The sequence below is a fragment of the Eurypyga helias genome, unplaced genomic scaffold (assembly GCF_000690775.1).
Source record: "Eurypyga helias isolate BGI_N326 unplaced genomic scaffold, ASM69077v1 scaffold33519, whole genome shotgun sequence".
NCBI lineage: Eukaryota > Metazoa > Chordata > Aves > Eurypygiformes > Eurypygidae > Eurypyga > Eurypyga helias.
The window spans coordinates 36,733-56,731 of NW_010271992.1; the positions used below are offsets into that span (position 1 = coordinate 36,733).

The following is a 19,999-nucleotide window of genomic DNA, read 5'->3' on the forward strand; positions in this document are numbered from 1 at the left end:
ACAACTGAAAATTTTCCATCCTTACTGAGGCAGGCTTGAAAATACCTGATTCTAAAGTGACTCCCTGAAGAGTGATACCGTAAGGAAAGAAAACAGAGACAAAGTTGCCTTAAAACACAAACTTAAAATTGTCTGGAGAAATCTAAGTTTTATCAGCACCAATTAGTTATTATAAATTGACTTTTATAATCTTTTTCATAAAGCAAAGCAAAAAATTGGTATTTTGAAAATAAGAGCCATATGAAAATTGCTGAAGACTGACGCTGCAGGTTTGGGCATAAGTTTTGTGCTTATATAAGTTTTGAAAAAAGCCATTTCCTCAAAGAGAAACACAGAGACAATTCAATGTCTGACCAGTTTGGAATATGTAATTTGGTTTCTAATAGAAAAATTGTCTTCTTTGCCATGATAGACTTTTACAAGTCACCTGCCAGCAATAACTCTAAAACTATATACATTTTGCAACCTTTGACTGCTAATGTCATAACATATGTGTTTTTACATAGATTTTAAAAATAATATGTCTCTTGAAGTGGTACTAATCATCTTGTCTCCTTTGAGAGATAGTAGTTACAAAGCAGAGTGAAAAAAAAAAAGTCATATTCAGCTGTTGCAAAAATTTAAATCCTTGAGGATGACAGAAACGTTACAATCAGAACAAAAGCCAAGTCATTGGGCATGTCTTACCTTTCTGTTCCTAAAGACAAATAGAGCTGACTAATGGTTTCCAAAATTTGTCCCTCCAGAACTTTGTTGTACATCTTCCTTGCTAAAGATAGTTGATATTCATTGTAGATGACACACTGAGCCTCATTGGGAACAACTGTACTGTAGAACTGACACAGCAGTTTAATTGCTTGTAGTTGACCTAGAAGAACAGATTAGGAATACTAGCATGAATCTATTTTAAAATGAAAGTTAAATACGTTTTAAAATAATTCATTCTTACTGTTTCACAAGTTCAGTACCGTCAATGAATAACAATATAAAAAATCGTAACAAGAAGATTCCACTGCCAGTTTCTTCACTCCCAAAGTTAACAAAGAGTACTTCAAACTTGATCCTCCAAAATAAAATAATCAGTCACCTTACCTGCCCAAGCTGTCTTTATCATGGTAGCAAAAATAAAACAAACATGGTTCTTCTAAATACAACTATTTAATGCAAAAATAATCCAGTTACTGATTGTTTTCACACCTTTAAACTCTACTCTGGTGCTGTTTGTGCTACCACTGATATCATAACTATTGTAAATATTGTTGGTTATAGAAATCTCTAGACTTTTCACTAATTCAGTTTGTTCTTAACATTTACATTTTCTCTATCATTTCTGACAAACATTAAGTACCACCAGAAGAGCAAACCAACACATATTTATTTTTGTACCATTATGGAACAGAATGGAAGTTTCAATCACTTCGATAACTATCGCATAACTAGGCATATAATCATTGTTTAAGGAACGACTAACATGCCTATATAACAAACATTCCCTAGCGTGGTACATTCTATAAGTTTGAGAGGGGGGGGAAAAAAAAAAGTACTTACTTTTCAGATGACTTGTCTCCATTGCAACTAAAAAAGCCCATTCATAATAAAACCTCCCTTTTTCTCTTTGACTTCCACCAACATAGTAACGTCCCAACTGAAGGAGGACTTGGATAAAGTCTTGACCACAGTCCGTACTTGGAAGTTTGGAGAATAGCTTCACTGCCCTTATATAATAATGTTCTGCCAGCTTGTTGGCTGTTGCATGCAGGCAGAGTGCCCCAAAATTAGCCAGGGCTATAGCTTGATTATGGGTCATGTTTCTCTCTTCTGAAAGACGCATTGCTTTATAGTAGCTCTCAGCAGCTTCTTTTGTATTGTTTGCTCTTTTCAAAGCAATAGCAAGCATATTATGAGCTATGCCTAGCTGATGAGGATTGCTCCATGAAGAGTCTACAACAGCATTTAAAATAGCTAAAGCCGCATCATATTGCCTGTGAAGAATGTATAACCAAGCAAGTGAAACCAAATAGTTAATAACTTCCTCTGGCTTAGCAGAATCCAGTGCTTTCATCATGTAAACAATGGCTTTTCCATACCATTTGTGGTGACTGTACAGTTTTGCTAAGCTAAGATAGATAGTACTGCATAGTCCTTGCTGCTCATTAGTAAACACACAGGATAGTGCTTGCATGAGGTAAGGTGCAATTTGGGATGGCAGTATTTGTCCAAGTTTTCTCAGGCCATAGAGCTTGGGAGCATTTTTGATGACTAAATCAATGCTTTTCAAGGAATCCATTAAAGTACTGGAGCTCTGGAAAGAGACTACCCTTATGCAACTTAATACAATGTGTGGCAAACACTTTTCATTGTAGGACTCTGCTAGTTTGAAATAAGTGTTGTTTGATAAGTTGTTTTGTAAACCCAAGTCATTAAGCAACAGTTGAAACCTTTCCAAGAATGGTAGTGCCTCTTCATGCTGTTTGCGTACACTGTAGTGTTTTGCCAGTAGAAAACATGCTCTTGCCTCTGCATGTTTGTTCTTGCTCAAAATTGTCCTCTTCAGAGCATACTTTAGAATATCTGACTCCAGGTCAGCACTGCAAATGTAGTTAGGAATTCCCATGAGAAGAGATGTAGCCTTGTCAAAAACATGAGCACATTTTTCTTTGTTCTTCTGTGTCAAGTAGATGACTGTTAGATTTGCATAAAGAGAAATTACAAGGTACAAGTCACTAAACCCTCCAGAGACTGCTCCCAGTGCTTCTTCAAAATACACCCGAGCTTGGGAAAACTTCAGCTTTTTAACACTGAGCCTACCTAAGACAAAGCATAACCTTGCTAGTGCCCAGCACATGCCTGATCTCTTTGCTGCTTCCCTTGCTAATCTAAAAAAGCTAACCAGTTGTTCTTCTTCTGAAAACCCATAAAACATAGTATTGACAAATGAATAAGAGAAATCATACAGGTTTTTGAAGTTTCTCTCATACTCTTTCCTATTTAAGAAGAGTAGCAGTGGCTCAAAGATGTCAGATGCTTGAACATCATCTTGACATATTTGGAAGCAAGGTCCTTCAGGTGGAAGAAAGATTTCTGTATTTGGACAGCTAGCAGAATCCTGTCCTTCAGTAGCTGACTCTTCTGCCTGCTTGGCCTCCAAACTCTTGAAGTTCTTCAGGAATTCTTCTATCTTGCCATTTTTGCTGGTGGATCCTGTGCTAGAGTGTGAACATGGAATCTCTGAAATTCAAAAATAAATTACAGATGATAACTTCATGTCTGCACGCACAAAGATCTTGGAGAGATTAACAACAACATTTATCAGTAGATGCTGCTGCTAGGAAAAGATTATGTAAACATACTGTAGCTTCTTAACAATGTGTCCAGAAGACAAGCCAAAGGTAGGGAACAGGGAGGAACAAGTATGGGAGACTGGAGAATTGGCAATGAATGGGACTTGCCACACATATGCAGGTTGCTGATCAGTACACTTGCCTAGCCAGGCCCCATGCCTGATCCAGCACTAATCCAACTAAAGTCCAATGTTATTTCAAATTGGTTTGTGTCTTGAGTGTGTACTCAAAAAGTGTACATTCCGTTTTCTCCATGTATGTAAGCAAGGGAGATCTGCCAATGTTATAATTTAGACTAACTGGTAATCAGGAGATCAGAATCTGGAAAGACCCAAGGTCTGTACTGGAGGCTGAATAAAGTGCCCAAAGTCATGGCATGGATGGACTTAAAGTCTAAAGGGAACTGTGAATTTGAGCATGCATGTGAGTTGAGTAAGGGTATGCCTATGTCCTGATAGAAAGATTAGCTGGAGGGGTAAGACCGAGCTATATGGGTTATTGAATTCTCATGCGAGTACTCTGAGGGTGCCTACAAAGGTCCTGTTCTCCTATCCAGGTTCTCTGTGTGCAACCAGCCATGCCTTTGTGATGTGGAATAACATTTCTTCTTTCAATCAAATACCAACCCTGATTCTCCACTGGCACAGATTATCTTCCTCAAAATCACCACGTTTGTGGTGATTGATGTGATTGACTGACCTAAAATCTCCCACTACTGACATTGTTGAATATCTTACAAATATAAATAAGACAGATATGCCATCATTTCTTTAGTCTTCTCACTGTTATCCAGTGGATGTAATAGGGTAGGGACTAGGGATGTCATTTGCAGTCAGTCAGTGTAAAGCTTACAGCTGCATATCAACAGGAGCTTATTGAAGCTGCAGATTTAGCACTGTTTCCTTAGAATCTCATTTCTGGAAATGTTCAGCAGAATCATAAATACAAAAATTGGTATTTAGAAAAATGTAGTACAATACAAGTAATGATAGTGACAGCTTAGCAGCTAAATGCCAAAGAAAATTCTGCATCCTCATTGAAATATCTCCTTTGGGAAATATATTTATGGGATGAAGTTTTCTAGAAGATGGAAAATATGCTGGAATTCAAAGTCAGCACTTGCCAGGTGTCCCATAAACAGTATTTTGCCCTGTTAACCAGTGTGGGGGGCTTTGAAGGTTGTGCATCTGTGTCACAGCAGTAAAAATAAATCATACAGTTTGCAAGTATATAGCAAGGTCCAAGACAGACAGATATCAGTGAAAACCCACAATCTTTGTCTTAAAGCAAAAGCTAGTGAGAAGGGGTTAGAACAAAACCTAGGAAAGCAAACAAGGAGAGAAGTCAGTCCAAATGAAGAGACATTACCAAGACAAATCTTGCAAAGATACCATAAATATCAGAAGATGCATTAACTTAATGTAAAAATTGTATGCATATGAAGTATTACCACATTCATAAGCTTTTGGAAATTCTGGTTCTTCTAATTGGTCTGTAAGAAAGAAAGAAAAAAAAAAGTTATATTAGTTATATCTTAGCCCTTTTTCAGATTTAAATATACTAAAGTAAGGCTATTTTTCATTTCAGAATTCTTTATGTCAGAAGAATTGGATGTGTCCTAGATATTTCTTCTTTTCTAAATTCCAAGTCTGACCCAAAGCTAACAGCTATTAGGGACCTACCGCCCTGCTGATACAATTCACTGCTTTCTACATGGTTATCATCATGCACCTATCACTGCTCAGTAAGGTAGGAGACATCTGCCTACCACAGTTAGGACTGAAGCCAACCTGTTCTGCATGAGGGATGCCTCAATGCTGCATTATTACACACGTGGGCAGCATAGATACAATCATTCCCCACAAGCTGCTCCTAAAATGAGGTAACAAAAACCCCTTAATATTACTGAAATAAGTTTAAGCATCACTCCTAGGACAAGGGAATAATTTAGGGTAGTTGGTGTAGATAGGAGTATCAGACTTTTGTGGCCATTCCAGCAGCATGCAGATGAAAAATCTCTGTAGCTATATTCTCTTTTAAAAGGCGTATCTTTAAATTCTGTAGATATTACTACTATAGATTTAGTTTTAAATCTTTTAATATAGCACATCTGTAGAACATTTAAGAATTATTATTTTGTTTAGAAATTTTGAGGTATTTCAGTTGTCATGCTGCATTTCAGGATTATATTCACTGTCTTACATACACTCAGTACCACTTTTATTGCATCTAGTGTTTGAAGGATATCTAGAACCAGACACTCTCAGAACTAGGTCTATTTAAGCTGATGGAAAGCTATTTTACTAGTCTTTAAGAATGACCTCTCATTGACTGTTTACTTCTCGATCTCCTTTCTTTAAAGGCTTTCCCGACTTCGGTGGATAAATGCCACAGATATTTACAGTAGTCATAACAGTGCTCTGAATATCTAAATTGGGGAACTGCTCATCAGTAAATACTTGTCCTGAGATCTATGTAAGTGTAGGGAGTCAAAAACCCATTTACTCAGATCACACAACAAAACATCAAGTGAATATTGAAAACACTGAGCCAAGTTATGTTGATCAACTGTGCAGTTCAAGAGTAAAAAAAAGTGAAGATAGTACTAATAGTTGGGGAAGATGTGAAAAGAAGCTGGCACATGTGAATATCAGGGAGGAGATAATATGTGGTGAAAAATGTGTAAGAGGCAAAAATAGCAGTATGTCCATTAAGCCCATGTGACTTTTAGTAATTAACAGAGGTCTGAGCTTCTGTACCCAAGCTTTTCATTTGAGTGAGGAATGCAAGATGTGGAGTCATTTTGCACATTGATATGAGTTGCATTTTGCACCTCAGATCTGACATGCCTTAATTATAGGCAGAATTAAACCAAGCACCTTAGTCAAACCTACACAGTGTCCTTCCAAATTGGTGCCTACAGGCTTGTCTCTTAGGATGCTACTAAGAGATAAAACTTTGTTAGATATTTGACAAGCATATGCATCGCCACAGAACAACCTGTGGTGAGATAAGAAATTGCTGCTTCAGTTCAGACAATTAATTATATTCCACCACCTTACACTAATTGGGGTGTCACCTTTAGAGACTTAGTGTACATAAAGCATGAGCACTTAGAGAAACACCACCTGTATCACAGTGGGTGTAGCTAAAATTATATTTTCTTCATATGAATAGATTTTGCTATTATTCTGTACCTTTGAAAGTTAAATCAAGCACAAAGTGTATGTTTGCATTACCTGTCAATAATTATTATGCCACCTTTCCTAAGATGAACGAAGTGCCCAGCAGCATTTGGGTGAACATTCTGCCTTTTACAATGCAGGACACTAACACTGAAAACTTGAATATCTGTTCAGCACAATAACAGTTTTTAAAACCATGCTGTTTAATCCACGCAAAAAAAATATTTGTAAACACTCTGCTGGGAAAAGTCTTGCATCATCAGGAAAGTAGCAGATATAAAGGATTTTTACATGCCATATCTATGATCAAACTGAATACCAAGGTATTTTAAAAGAAGGTGTAAATGCTGGACTCTCACTGAAATAGAAAAAATATCAGTTATAAACAGGGATATAGGAACTGCGCATATGTCTCGTTCAGTAAGAAGACTCATACTTACCTATTCGATACACAGAGCAAACATCTGTGATAGAGGCTTGTTTCAATGAATGGATCACCTCTTCCAAATCTTTTTCTTTTGAAAAGAACAATAGCTCTTCTGCTACAAGAAAGTCCAGGTCTTGTGGTCTAAGAATGAAATTAGGAACTTTGAAGGTGTCAAAAAGCAGATTTGGCTTGAGGGCCTCACTGCATCAGTCAAATTGAAGCTTGTTAGAGAAACTAATACAAACTTCACATTATAGGTCATGTTGTGTTCAAAATTAGTTATCAGTCATATTTATAAACATACATACAAACTGATTGTAGCTATGATTGCAGGTAACAGTTTCTGCCACATCAGAGTAAGTTTTATGTCTACCTGTGCCCTGGTATAGCATTTTATGAGAGAATGTATTAAAAGCACAAGTCTTTAAGGACATTAAGCTTATATTAGAAACCCAATATCATAAAGTTACCCATCAAGTGGACGTGCACTTGAAAGAAAAAGTGAAAAAGAAAGAAATCTTTTCTTAATCATACAAACAATCCAGACATATTAATAGAAGCAGCCTATTTACATGGTGCCAATGCATGCTGAAATGTATAATTTTTACAGGTTTCTTCCTGCATTATGAGCAATTATTTAAGAGGAGCCACCTTTGAAATAAGTTAAGGCCTGTAATTGAAGATGCTAGCAAAAGCAGAACTTGCATACTTTGTCATAGACCTTGTAAGACCAGTAAAATTGGAATCCTCATCAAGAGTAAAAGTTCTTGCATCTTGTGATCCAAAGAAGAGAGACTGAACCAGTTATAACTACATCAGCCACTTTTCCGAGTAAGAAACTCGACTACAGGCTGATAACATTTTCCAACGTACAAGTAGACTTTGTATTCCAATTTCTTTGCATTTAACTGATACACACTATGACAATTCTCATTAAAGAAAAAAAAAAAAATCAAGCCACCCCCCCAAAAAACCCACATTTGAGTGTAATATTCAACATTTTAAAGCTCAAGTGACTGTGTCTCTTTAGGTTTATAAGTTAAATACATATTACTTACTTATTTATAGATACATCCAGTTCTACGTGACTTGTCTTTACAAAACCTATTTGACCAGTAAATACATGTCTTCCAAGAAACCATTCCATGCATTCAATGAAGTAGCCAAGTATCTCAATTTTGTCCCCTTCCTGGAAACTTATCTCTTCCACTAAAATGCTTTCATAATTCATCACAGCTACACAGGATCCCATTGCTGTGTAATAAGGAGATAAATATTCTCAGGTAAAGTAATTTCACAATAGAAATGCACTTCATAAAGCAGCACCTCAGCAGAACAATGTATTTAGCAAAAGACATTCTGGAACTTGCAAGTTGCACATGCATTGTCACAAGATTTAAAGCATGCAAACATAATTGGTTTCTTCTGAGCAACTAGAATTGTAAATAACAGCATAAAAATCCTAATTTCTAGCCATTAGAAAGCAAAAGTCTAAAATGTTTTTAGAATTCTAGTAAATCCCTCATGAAGCAACAAAGAAGTGGTTTAAGTCCCTACTTTCCCTCTTATAAAGAGCTCAACTTGAGACAGAGTAAAACATTTGAATCAACAAATAAAATCCTTACTGGATAAATATGCAGTTATATACCAGCCAATGCAATATTAAAACTGACACGTATGGTGGAAAATAAGCCATATTTATTCTCTAACCTCATGCAATCCATATAAGTTATTTCTCTGGCAGTATTAGATAAAGCCATACATATGTGAACAATCCACAATGATTACATTGGTGCGTTTTCTTATGTTTGTCATCAAATCTACATAGGCATTCTGAGCTCAATTACTCTTTACTTTGTGCATCTACTTAATACAATATTTAGGAAGAAAGAGGGTAGAAGTAAGCCTTTAGAGTTGAACTCAACTTAGGCAGAGATTTATGCTCTCACTAATCTTACTATAATGTAATTTTGAAAGCTGTTTTCCCATCCTAATAAAATGGGAAAAAGTTATTGAACCCTGTAGAGTCTGTCCTAACAAAAGCATAGAATAAGTTCTGTGGGTTTTTTTAATGCTGATGTTTAAATGGAGTTCCTCACCAACTTTCCTGATGGAATTAGTTTCAGTCTTGTATGTGAAATCAATAGGATTAGAATATCCTTTAAGAAACCATCTGAAAGCACAAAAAGAAATTGAAGTTAATGTATAAAACAGTGCAAATGGATTATATATATCATGGATACTAGCACAACATTTAAGGATGCATCCCTACCAGAACTATCTTTCTATTTCACCACTGTACATACTTCAGACAGAGCTGTGTTTTGAGTAATACTAATAGCAAAAGAAGTGTTACTTCAGTCAAAAAAACTAACTGTGAAAGTCATGCTATTTCTCCCTGCCCAAGGTCAATAGAAAAATGACAGCTTTTTAATTTCTAAGAATGAATTATTTTCTGGTGATTCCTGAAGTGAGTCCATGGACAGTCCATTGATTAATTTTTGCTTTATAGCAATTACTAGTTTTGATGTGAACTTGAAACAAGCTGCATTAAGAAGGTAGAGGGCTCCCATCAATAGTGTTGAGTAAAAACACAGCTAGTCTTATCATTTACATTTCCAAGCATGCCACAAGTTACTATCCACCCTGAAAAACTGAAAATTCTCACTTTATGTTATTCTAGAAATGGTAATAAACTTTATTTCAGACTCAGGGAAAAGGAAAAGCAGTATCTAACTCACAAGATAGTAAACCATCTTTAAATGCTGCTCTGCAGGCATCTGTATTGGTTTCAGTTGTGTGGTGTGGAAGGGAATAGAGCATTTTTTGTCAGTGTTAATAGAAGATGGAAGTTCCAAACGAGCTACTATTTAGAGACACCTATGTCTAAGCAGACATGTAAACAGATTGAACAGGTGCATGTGAAATATATAGCTAGAGTCTGGTACCTACTGATGAAAAGGGATCAGTGGCTCCAGGGAAGCATTAGACCGCACAGTCATGTCTCCATCCACAGATCCACCTGTTACATCTTCAGTAAAAGCTCCAGTCTCAAAATAAGTGTTTATTTCATTGTCTGTAGCCATCTTTCTTATCAGATTGTCAGGACATGAAACAAAAAATTCTCCTAAAGAGAACACAATGGAGCAGATGTAATTTTATATAATGTTTTAGTGTCATACAAGTTTGAAACTGGCTTCAAGAGCATCAATAATATTCTATTAGAGACTGAAAATCTGAGATTTCACAAGAATTTTCTTTCTGACTGTCAGATATTCTTAATTTTCTGTCTAGTTTTTCTTTCAGTAAAAAGAAAATAAATACAGAGCTGAGGTGTTTAATGAAGTGTAGAACCTTCTTCTGGTGCAAGATTTTGCATGTTCCTATTGCAGTAGTCAACAACCCATCTAGCCCATCATTCTGTCTCTGACAGTGGCAGCAGGTGATGAAATTTAGAAGCACATGAGCCTGGCAACTATCTGTAATCCCTCTCCTGTGCATCTCCAGGATCTGTTGGAATGTACATGCCTCCCTAATCTTTTTGATATCCATTTATGGACCAGTTGCATATGAATATCTCTATATCCACTATGATCCTACTAAACCCAAGCCACATTTGTTCCTTTCTTTCTGGTTCATTTGGAGGGAATAGATTTAAATCTCAACTTCATTAAGTATTTGAATAGGTCTTCATATTTTATTTTTGGATTTTAAAAAAGGTGCTTTTCTAAATTTAGCCTTTAGCAACTAAAGTCTTCCTTACCTTCCTGCACTAGCAGGCTTCTGTACATCAAATTCAATGATTTTTCATTTATACAGACTTCAATGCCTGTTTCTTCCTCTTCCTGAGGATAGAGCCAGAAAGATTGATCTAGGAATAAATTCTCCATGCAATGATTTATAAAACCTAGGGGAAAGAAATCCAGTTTGTGTTGTGGGTTTGTTTGTTTGTTTCCCCCCACCTCCCACCCCCCCCCAGTATTACACAAGAAAATAACCTTTTAGAAAGACAGTCTGGGGTAGGCATTGAACTCCATTATTGCTTAACCCGTGATGTATGGCTAATTTTACAACATAGTATTAGCAAAATTACATTTGTTAGGTCACATGCATTACAGCTACTGTTAATACTTACCTCTCACCTACTACCTACATCTAAAAGGCACATTACTTTTTTGTGCCTAATTTACTAGTCTGCCACTAAACTATGTCCATGAGTTGGTTGATTTTCCTAGTGAAAACAACACTGAGTGGAAGTGCAGGTTAGGATTTTCAAAATAGGTATTAGCATGTTCAAAACAGGTATTAGCATGGTGCAAAGAAAGAGGAATAACTGACACGTCTACAGTGAGCAGAAAAAGCAGTAAAAGCATAGTTGAAGTTGCAGCATAGGTTAGACTTTAGGACAAAAACACCTGGATCAGAATAGACTGCTTAGAAAGAAGATATGATCTGATTCTGGAGTATTTAACTCACACAAGACTTTTGCCAGGAACAATAGCTGTTACCTGTTTGGGGACAAGGGCAGTTTCTCCTGGGCATTGGAGGGTCTCTCTAGCCCTATCACTAGTACTACCCAGAGTTCAGGAACATAACTTATTGCTATCAGGAGTTAATACAAAGAATCTCAAAAATCTGTTGAAGTTCCCAGTCAATCAGAATTTGTGTGCAGAAAAAAAAAAGGCATATTGAACTGTTGTATTCCGAAATAGCTTTACCCAGTGAATGATAGGTTAGAAACTTCCATATTTCTTCAAAAGTTTTAAATGTCACCACAATTAGATCCTGGTCACTATGAATCGACAGTAGTCTGGCAGAGAGCTCCTAAAAAATAAAAAGAATAAAATTATTACAATTGTACTAGACTTTAGCAGAATTTCTTACTAGGTGACACACTAAAGTGCAATGCATTAAGAATAAAAAAAAGTCATCCAGGATTTTACCTGAGTTATCTGTTCTTTAACACATACCGAGAACATACAAGAAGCCAAACTTTAATCCTATTTTTCTTACCAACAGTTACAGTGAGGTTAATTTACAGAGGAATTAAGACCTCAGGACTAATGACACTGAGCGAGACTAGAGGCCTGTCTGGTTCAGACACATCTCTCTATGGTGGCCAGAATTCTCTGTTTTAAGTGTGTGAAAAACCAGGCAAGCATCTACTGGTGCTTTCCAAGAATATCCTCCTAGCACAGAGCAGTTTATAGGGATTGGGAACTGCCTTTGCCAGATTCAGGGGCATTAATATCAAATAGTAGAAAGGGTTTCTTTTTGTATGTTAGTTTGGGTTTTTTGGCTTAAAATTTCTCTAGGTCACTTGAACCACAATATATATTTTAGGATCCAAAACATCCTGCTGTAGGTTAGCCTCAGAGCTTTGTACACCTATGAAAACACATTATCTTTGATGCATCTTTGAACTTGTTGCCCGACAGCTTCAGTCCTGTTCCAGAGGAGACACTGAATAGTTGTTCCCTGATTCACTCTAAATTAAGACAATTAAATATAAGAGTTTCGTTGGTTTTTTTTTTATGATGCAATAAGAGCTTTTTCTCATTTGTACTAGTTAGTATTGCTAGAGTAGCACTGAATTGTGCATTTAACAGATATGAGCAATGATCATTTTAAATCATAATGATGTATTTTAAGAAATTTCATAATTTCTAAAAGGGAGAACTATATCAACCTTCAAATAATTGAAAGAAATACACGTTTTGTTTGATTTTAGCCAGAAAACAGAAATATATAGTCTGCTTACACTTCAGTTAGCAACTTAAAACCAGGGCTTTCCAATGGTGGTGGCCACTGTCTTTCAGGGAAATAAAGGACTGTGGCAATTTGAGACAAATGTCTGAATCAGTATTTCAGAGAATAAATCACATACAGAGCTAATGGGTGTGATGCTACTGTATCATTTCCCACTACTGTACCCTTGCTCCCATCACATCGAAATTGAAATGCATATTAAAACAATTTAAGGAATTATAAAGACACTGCTCCTAACTCGAGGGGATTGGGGGATGAGGGGAGTCCTTCAAACATGGGGTAATCGAGCAAGATGGAGCTCATCCGCTGTTTTTATGACTGTTACATAATGATTTTAAAAGATATGAATTAATTCTGTTTAACATCTATATTTTCAATTCACTCAACATGAACAGATTAAAAAAGCAATTCCTATTTGAAACCAGAAGTCCAGCTTAAGCCTCTTCAGCAGGCATGCCTCATCACTGCTTTGATCTTCTGTGTGCCCCTTTCTATACTAGATTAAATATTAACAAGAGCCTGAAACCTATTAATAAATTGCCAACACATGCTAAAATATCTTTCCCTCTAGGGCTTTATGCACTGCTGAATATCAAAACAGCATTCTAAGGAAACTTATCATTCTAAATCTTGCTTCCCCCAAAGTCTTTTTCCCAGTGTGTTTCTAATAAGGCCACAAATCTAGTCTATTTCTATGACATTTTCCTTCTCTTCCTCATCCCTTCTCCCTTTCTCCATCTCTCCCTAAACAAAAGCCATAGCAGAACAGCAGGAGTACAGACTGTTTTCATAGCCACAAAAATCAGCAGACTGGTGATGGAGAGTTCACAACACATGAAAGGAAAATAGTGTTGAAACTCATGTATCTGAGACAGTCATAAAGCCATAATTAAGATTTCAGTGTTTGGCTTGGTAGTAAAGGAAGCTGGAACTCATGGCTCAGAAAAAAAGGGATAGCAGGGTCAAATGGTATCATCCTGCCTTTTCATCAAGAGGAAAGGGGAGACATTAAACTGTATTCGATTCAAACCTCATTGGTTGTAGAGGATGGATTTCTATACATAAACAAATTAAAGACAGTACTAAAAATTGGTGCATCCACTTGTGTGCTATTTAAAGCTATAGCCATCTAGCCCTAGGAAGTCCTATATTTATGCTACTCTCCTTCAGACATCCTCTCTGTCCCAGCAGTGGGCTTCCCGGGTAACTTGCATGCCAAATGATTCCAAGTGACTGGAATATGAAGTGAAAAGTCAATATGAGGGCAAATTATTTAAAAAATCTGTAATAATCAGAAAGCCATGATTTTCTTTGATGCAATTCAAAGCAGAATATATTTAAAATAAAACCCTTTAATGTCTTATTTATCTAGGTTTATTTATTTTACATCAATTTGGTGTTCCAGCCTTTTTTCAATGGTTCGATATTTCTAATCTCTAGTTGGTTTTGGGCCATTGCAAACTCTGGTCAGTCAAATTCAAGCATACAGCATGTAGATGGAAACAGGGCCCAAATATCTGGCATATTATTTCAGTAGCACAGTGTATATTCTCTGAATAAATACCACAATTCTGAAGCTATTGACTTACACTGAAAACTGCCATCACCTCCCTGCTGTCATTTTCCATAAGACGGAGCTGCCTTCTGAGCTGTCTTTGGAGTTTGGGGTCAGGACATCCACTCTTCCCTCTTACCATCGTTAACTTCAAGGAGATATCTGGAGAAGGATATCCATTTACAGTGCTACAAGTTTTGTGAACCGTCTTTGGAGAACAAGAAAAATCCCTCAAAATCATAGGATGGTCATTAAGAACTATATTTTCAGCTTTAGAGATAGACACACAGAAAATTGACCTACTGCATGTTACTTTTTAAAATTTTTTTATTATCCAGTAGAAATAGTAGTCTATCATCAGTTGCATAAGAAAGACTACAGCTACACAAATGAGGATGCTGTGAAAGTCTGTAGAAATTCTGGGAGACAACTGACACTTTGGAATGGAGAAGAGAAAAGAGGCAAAAAGCAAGCAGATTGGTAATTTGTCAAATTAGACAGCTCTACGGACATTGAGAACATGCCCAGATTTCCAAATGTCCCACGCATATTTAAAAAACTGAGTCAAGCAGATACTGGAATCAAAAAAAAAAACCCCACACCCCAAAACTAAGCATGGAGAGTTCAGCATGTTAAAATAACTCTTTTGCTAATGCTTAATTGATGGTTATCTGACATGTCACCCCCACTGCTTCAGAAGGCTTCTGTAAATTGAATATTGAAAAAGCTATTTCTCAGCTAAGCTTGTTAACCAACACTAACCAAGATAAATGATCCAACTAAAAACTCACATGATGTCCCCAGCACATCTGAAAGAAGCTGGATACCTGTTCTCAGATCATGACATCTGTTTATGAGAAGCTTTTACAGCAATTAAGGATACAGTTGCAGCTAGCTTCTCTCAGATAAAGAGGATCTTTGATAAAGCTGCTTTCATGCTGCATGTCTGTTAAATTAACTCAATAAATGATATTCATAAGTTTTCAGATATCCAGATGGGCACATAAGCCAATAATACCAACTCAGGAAGAATTCCATCTGCAAGTGTGTAAATGGGTCACACTACCAGCAATAAGTGGGATTGTTATACATCCTAAAAATATTCCAGCTCCTCTGTGTTTCATCTTTTAATCGGTTAAAATAGATATTTTTCACCTTCTAGTCTAATATGCTGTTTCACCTTCTAGTTTAATATGCTAGTCTAATATAATCGGTTTTCAGAGGGCTTCCTATATATGTCTGCTGGAGTTTTATGATGACTTGTGCTTAAATTACTCATTACTTAAAGGTCAGGAAGGGTGGCTCACAAATATAAAGCAGTGTTACCGAATTACAAGACCCCTCTGTTTAAGCTGTGGTCATATAGTCAATTTTTAGTACAAAGTACACAAACTAGAGTCTTTGAATATTACCCAGATCACTGTTTGGTAAAAGTATTGTTGACCTTTTCATTTTACCTGAAGCCATAGAGGATACTGGCACAAGAAAAGATTATTACTTAAAAGTTTAAGTTCTTGTATTACGTAATGAAGTTGACTCCAAGTTAAATTGTTTCTACAGTCTAGTCTATATAAAGCTAATATTACTGAAATAATTACATTGAATTAACACACCTGAAGTGCGGCCTTCGGCCAAAAGAACTATTAATAATGCCTTGTGGAAATGAAACATGGTCAAAAACCCCATTACACTTAGGTAATCCTTCTGACTGCTTCTGTGAACTCTAATCCATACCCCCACTTAAGAACAACCCAAATTCTGTACAGGTTGAGACAAACAGATATATAAGCACAAATACTTCAACTACAAGTAACCATATGTCTGGGGTAGACAATCTACCCCTATTATGTCTTTCAGTTAAAGCCAGGAAGCAGAGCGCATCACAGTGTTGGTTTTAGATGATTAACTCTCTTCCTCCATAAGTAAGAGGAGGGGAATGTGACTAGACCCTCAAGTCACAGCACAGGCCATGTGCCCTCCAGAATGGAAGCCTGCTGTACCTATTTACTGAATAACTGGGCTCAATTGTAGCTTCATTGAAAATACAGCATTAAAAATAAATTAACACTTGGAAAGGCCACAGACCTAAAAACATAAAGACATTTGCAGAATTTGCCTTTTTAATTAGATATTACAATACAGTTCATAAATTCATTCTGGCTTTTATAGCAGTTAGTAAGTTCTCAACAAACATTATGTAGAAGTTGAGCACTTCACAGGTGCTCATGAAATACATTATAAAGTTACAGGACTGATGACTGCACGTATTCTTGATGTAGTTGTCTCAATTAAAACCAGTAAGCAATGAGAAAAGCATTGTATTTGTAAGACATAATGGGAAAAAAATGTCTTACCAGTTGGAAAATTCTCTGCTTGACTGGGAAGGGTCCTTGAACTGACATTTGTGCATTTTTCACTTTGGGAACATTCTATTAGAATAAATGAAAGGAACAGTGAAGTGCATTTCCTAAGTCCATATAAATCACACTGGAAAAAAAGAAGCCTAACAAAACACCCCACACACTCACCTCCCCCACACACACACCCCTGTGTCCTGCTATATATTTCCCAAACCCCACAAATAGTATCTGCAGATCATTTCTCTCCTACTGGGGAAATTAAATCTTGATTTCATCATTTTGATGTGAAGCATCAAAATGATGTATAATTGGTGGAAAGATACCCTCTCAGGAAACTGAAGTCCTGTTTGGGAAGGAGCAAGAGTTAGACTTCATTTTCTGTTCCCTTGCACCTATACTAAAAACTGGCCTCCACTGAAGTTTCAGTGGTATAAATTGGCAATGGTATGAGCGCGTTTTACCAATTCATGAATGGAGAGATAATCATTCCCTATTTCTTCAAAGATTGGGATGGGGTAGTGTAAAAACAAGTTATTTTTCTAAAACTTCAAATCACACAAAATAAGTACATTTCATGTTAATAATAATAATAATATGTTTGGGTGTCATCCCACCCCCCCCATATTTCTTTCAGTCCTTTTGGCAAGTAACACATTTTCATGGTGAAGAAGTACCCACGCCAACCAGTTCCATTTTCTCAAGGTTCCCTTGGCAAAAATCAGCAAAGACAAAGCTTGATATTTCTAAGAATAAGAGTGGGAGAAATAGATCTTTAACTTTTTGAAGACTTCATGTGTGCTGACATTTTCCTCTGCAGCTATTTTAAGAAGAAAAACTTAAAAATGACCATGTCCTACTATATTACAAGTCTTCTGCATCTTCCCTTGAGTAGATCTGTTGACATTACATAAATCAAGTCATGCAAATAAATAAGGATATATAAACATAGAATTTCTCCACTTCAGGGGAAAAAAAAAAGCCAGTAAGCAATAAAAACCATCATCTTTAAGGCAAATTATTAGAAATTTCAGTTCTCAAGCACTTTGGTTATTTTGAGTTTTGGTTGGTTCTTTGACAGGGGTGTTAGGAGTTGTTGAGTCCAGATTAAAAAAAAAAAATCAACAATATTTGGTTTTAAATAGAAAAATGAAGATAAGCTCACTGTAGTGTAGGCTGACTGTATTTAAGGAATATTCTGGTACCATGCTTTGTTTTAGTTCTGTTTTATCTTGGTTTAGTCAAAAGTACTAAAGGAACAATTACCAAAACTTTGGCAGCACATTAGCAATCACTATCAATTTAGCATTTGATAAGAACAATTAATTAGCATATAGTTTTGGTATATGAACTTGCCCTTACCATTATTTTGACATGGTAAGATACAGACTTTTCTTGAAACGTATTTATTGAGACATGATTATCCAGGGGGCAATATTTTAATTAAAAACTAAACCTAATTTCTGTGAAATTTAGAAGAAAGCAAAAACTATGAGCAAGCATATTATTAGTCACAAGAGTTTGATTACAAAAAATAACTTGCTATTAAATTTGAACAAAAGCATAAGAGTTACAATAAACACATTTTAAACATTGAGACTGTTTGAAGTGCTGTAATTGGATTGAAAAAAACTTATCATGAACTCCAAGCCCCATTACTAATTAATGGGAAGACTTACTTCTTGGCAAGCTAAAGAGAAACTTTATACTGCCCTGGGATACTTGTACCCTGTATTCTTTGATGTCAGCAAAGTTGCAGTTGTGAGAAGAAAGATATTGTCTAAGACTTAGGACACAAATTAATTCCACACCACACCCCCCCAAGTTTTGAGAGACAGCCATCTATGTCACTACAGCCTTCCTCCCAAAAAGTGTTTGACATCCATGTTTTTACTGCATGAAGTATGATCACATTTGCAGATAAATAAAGATAGTATTACAACTTTTGTTGAAAAACAGAAATCAATAAAACAGTTTTATTAAAATAGAAATATGCAGTCTAACTCTGAAGGTCAGAGGTTATAGCAAAAAGTGGTAGACAAAGCACTTACATTTCAGTATTCTGTCTCTGGGGTTCTGATAATTTTCATCTCCATTTACCTTAACTAATAGAGGATCCATTTGTCTGCCCAAAGTGAATTTTAATACAGATTGCTTAATCATCCAATCCATGCAGCATTACCACACAGGAAATATAGCTGGTTTGTTACATTTAACAGTTGTAGATGCATTTATATAAAACCTGTGACAGTGCTCTGCTTGCACACAGCAATCAACATTTAAAGAACACAGTAATTTAAATGCAAAGGCAAGTCCAGAGCAAAGTGACCAGGATACATTGATCAAGGTCTTACCCATTTTTTCTTCCAACATGTCCATACTACCTCCATCCCTGACAGTGCTGATGGCAGCATTGGCCTCCACACATTTCCAGTCGGACCTGCACTTTTCCCACTCCATTTCTTTCCTCTCCAAGTTCCTGTCTTGCTTTCCCTCTGAACTGGGGATGATGGCGTTAGTGCCAAGCACCAATGTGCTGCCTACCGCTGCTGAACTCTGCGTAACTGGCAATTCCTCACAGTGATGCCATTACCATTATTGCCAATCTGAGGGAAAAAAAAAATCAGTAATATATTAAAAAAATCTCTGAATACATACACATATTCAAGAGCTGCCCCCTCCTGCAGAGTTATCTTTAATCGTGATACATGTTAAAAGTATTTTCTTTAGATTTCTTTGAGAGGAATTATTGTGACACTATTTTCATCTCTGAAAAAGCTCCTGCACTCAGGTGGCATCAGTGCTTTAGCAACAAAACAAAAGACTTGATTAATAACAACAATCCAAGTCCTGAAGTGAAATGTACTTGTGCCCACTGCCAATTATTCATTCTTGGCCAGCTCTAGTGTTAGAGCCTCCAGGGGATAGCATCATTCACATTAACAGAGGCAATGCAGGGAAAAACATCATTTTCTAAAGGTAACAAGGATGTAATGGGTAGTGCATGTTTAATTCAAACAAGCAGGAAGATTTTTTACGAATCCATCTAAAGATTGAATCCTCTGCAGGAACCCGCAATGCAGGAAGACTGGTGTGCAAGGACACAAAGATTTATTTGCAGTAAAGCAGAATAATGATCTTCTACAGCTCTGCCTAAGCTACAGGCAGAGCCTGGCAGCAAGACTGTTATTGGCATGAACATCAGGAAAAGAATAGAAATGGAAGTAGAGCACTAGCAGTTGCAAGCTTCACTGCTCCCTCTACAGTCACGGATGCGAGATGTCCCGTGACCCCATTTCACGGGCACTAGCTACTTCAGCAGCAAAGTGCAGCCAGACCAATGCATCTGCAAAGGACGTGGCTCA

General features: G+C 36.5%; 1 protein-coding gene across 1 annotated transcript in view; it reads right to left on the minus strand.

Moving 5' to 3' along the window:
• The window catches only part of SH3TC1 (SH3 domain and tetratricopeptide repeats 1), a 25,158-nt gene extending 6,019 nt beyond the window's left edge, over positions 1–19,139 (minus strand). The window contains exons 1-12 of the mRNA XM_010158994.1: positions 18,989–19,139; positions 16,632–16,706; positions 14,312–14,439; positions 11,672–11,777; positions 10,717–10,860; positions 9,906–10,080; positions 9,053–9,126; positions 8,012–8,207; positions 6,967–7,094; positions 4,792–4,833; positions 1,549–3,228; positions 688–868 (exon numbers count right to left, since the gene is read on the minus strand). Of these exons, the coding sequence (XP_010157296.1) occupies positions 688–868; positions 1,549–3,228; positions 4,792–4,833; positions 6,967–7,094; positions 8,012–8,207; positions 9,053–9,126; positions 9,906–10,080; positions 10,717–10,860; positions 11,672–11,777; positions 14,312–14,439; positions 16,632–16,706; positions 18,989–19,094 (3,035 nt within the window). The 5' untranslated portion in view covers positions 19,095–19,139. The remainder of the gene's footprint in view (positions 1–687; positions 869–1,548; positions 3,229–4,791; positions 4,834–6,966; positions 7,095–8,011; positions 8,208–9,052; positions 9,127–9,905; positions 10,081–10,716; positions 10,861–11,671; positions 11,778–14,311; positions 14,440–16,631; positions 16,707–18,988) is intronic.
• Positions 19,140–19,999: the final 860 nt, after the last annotated feature.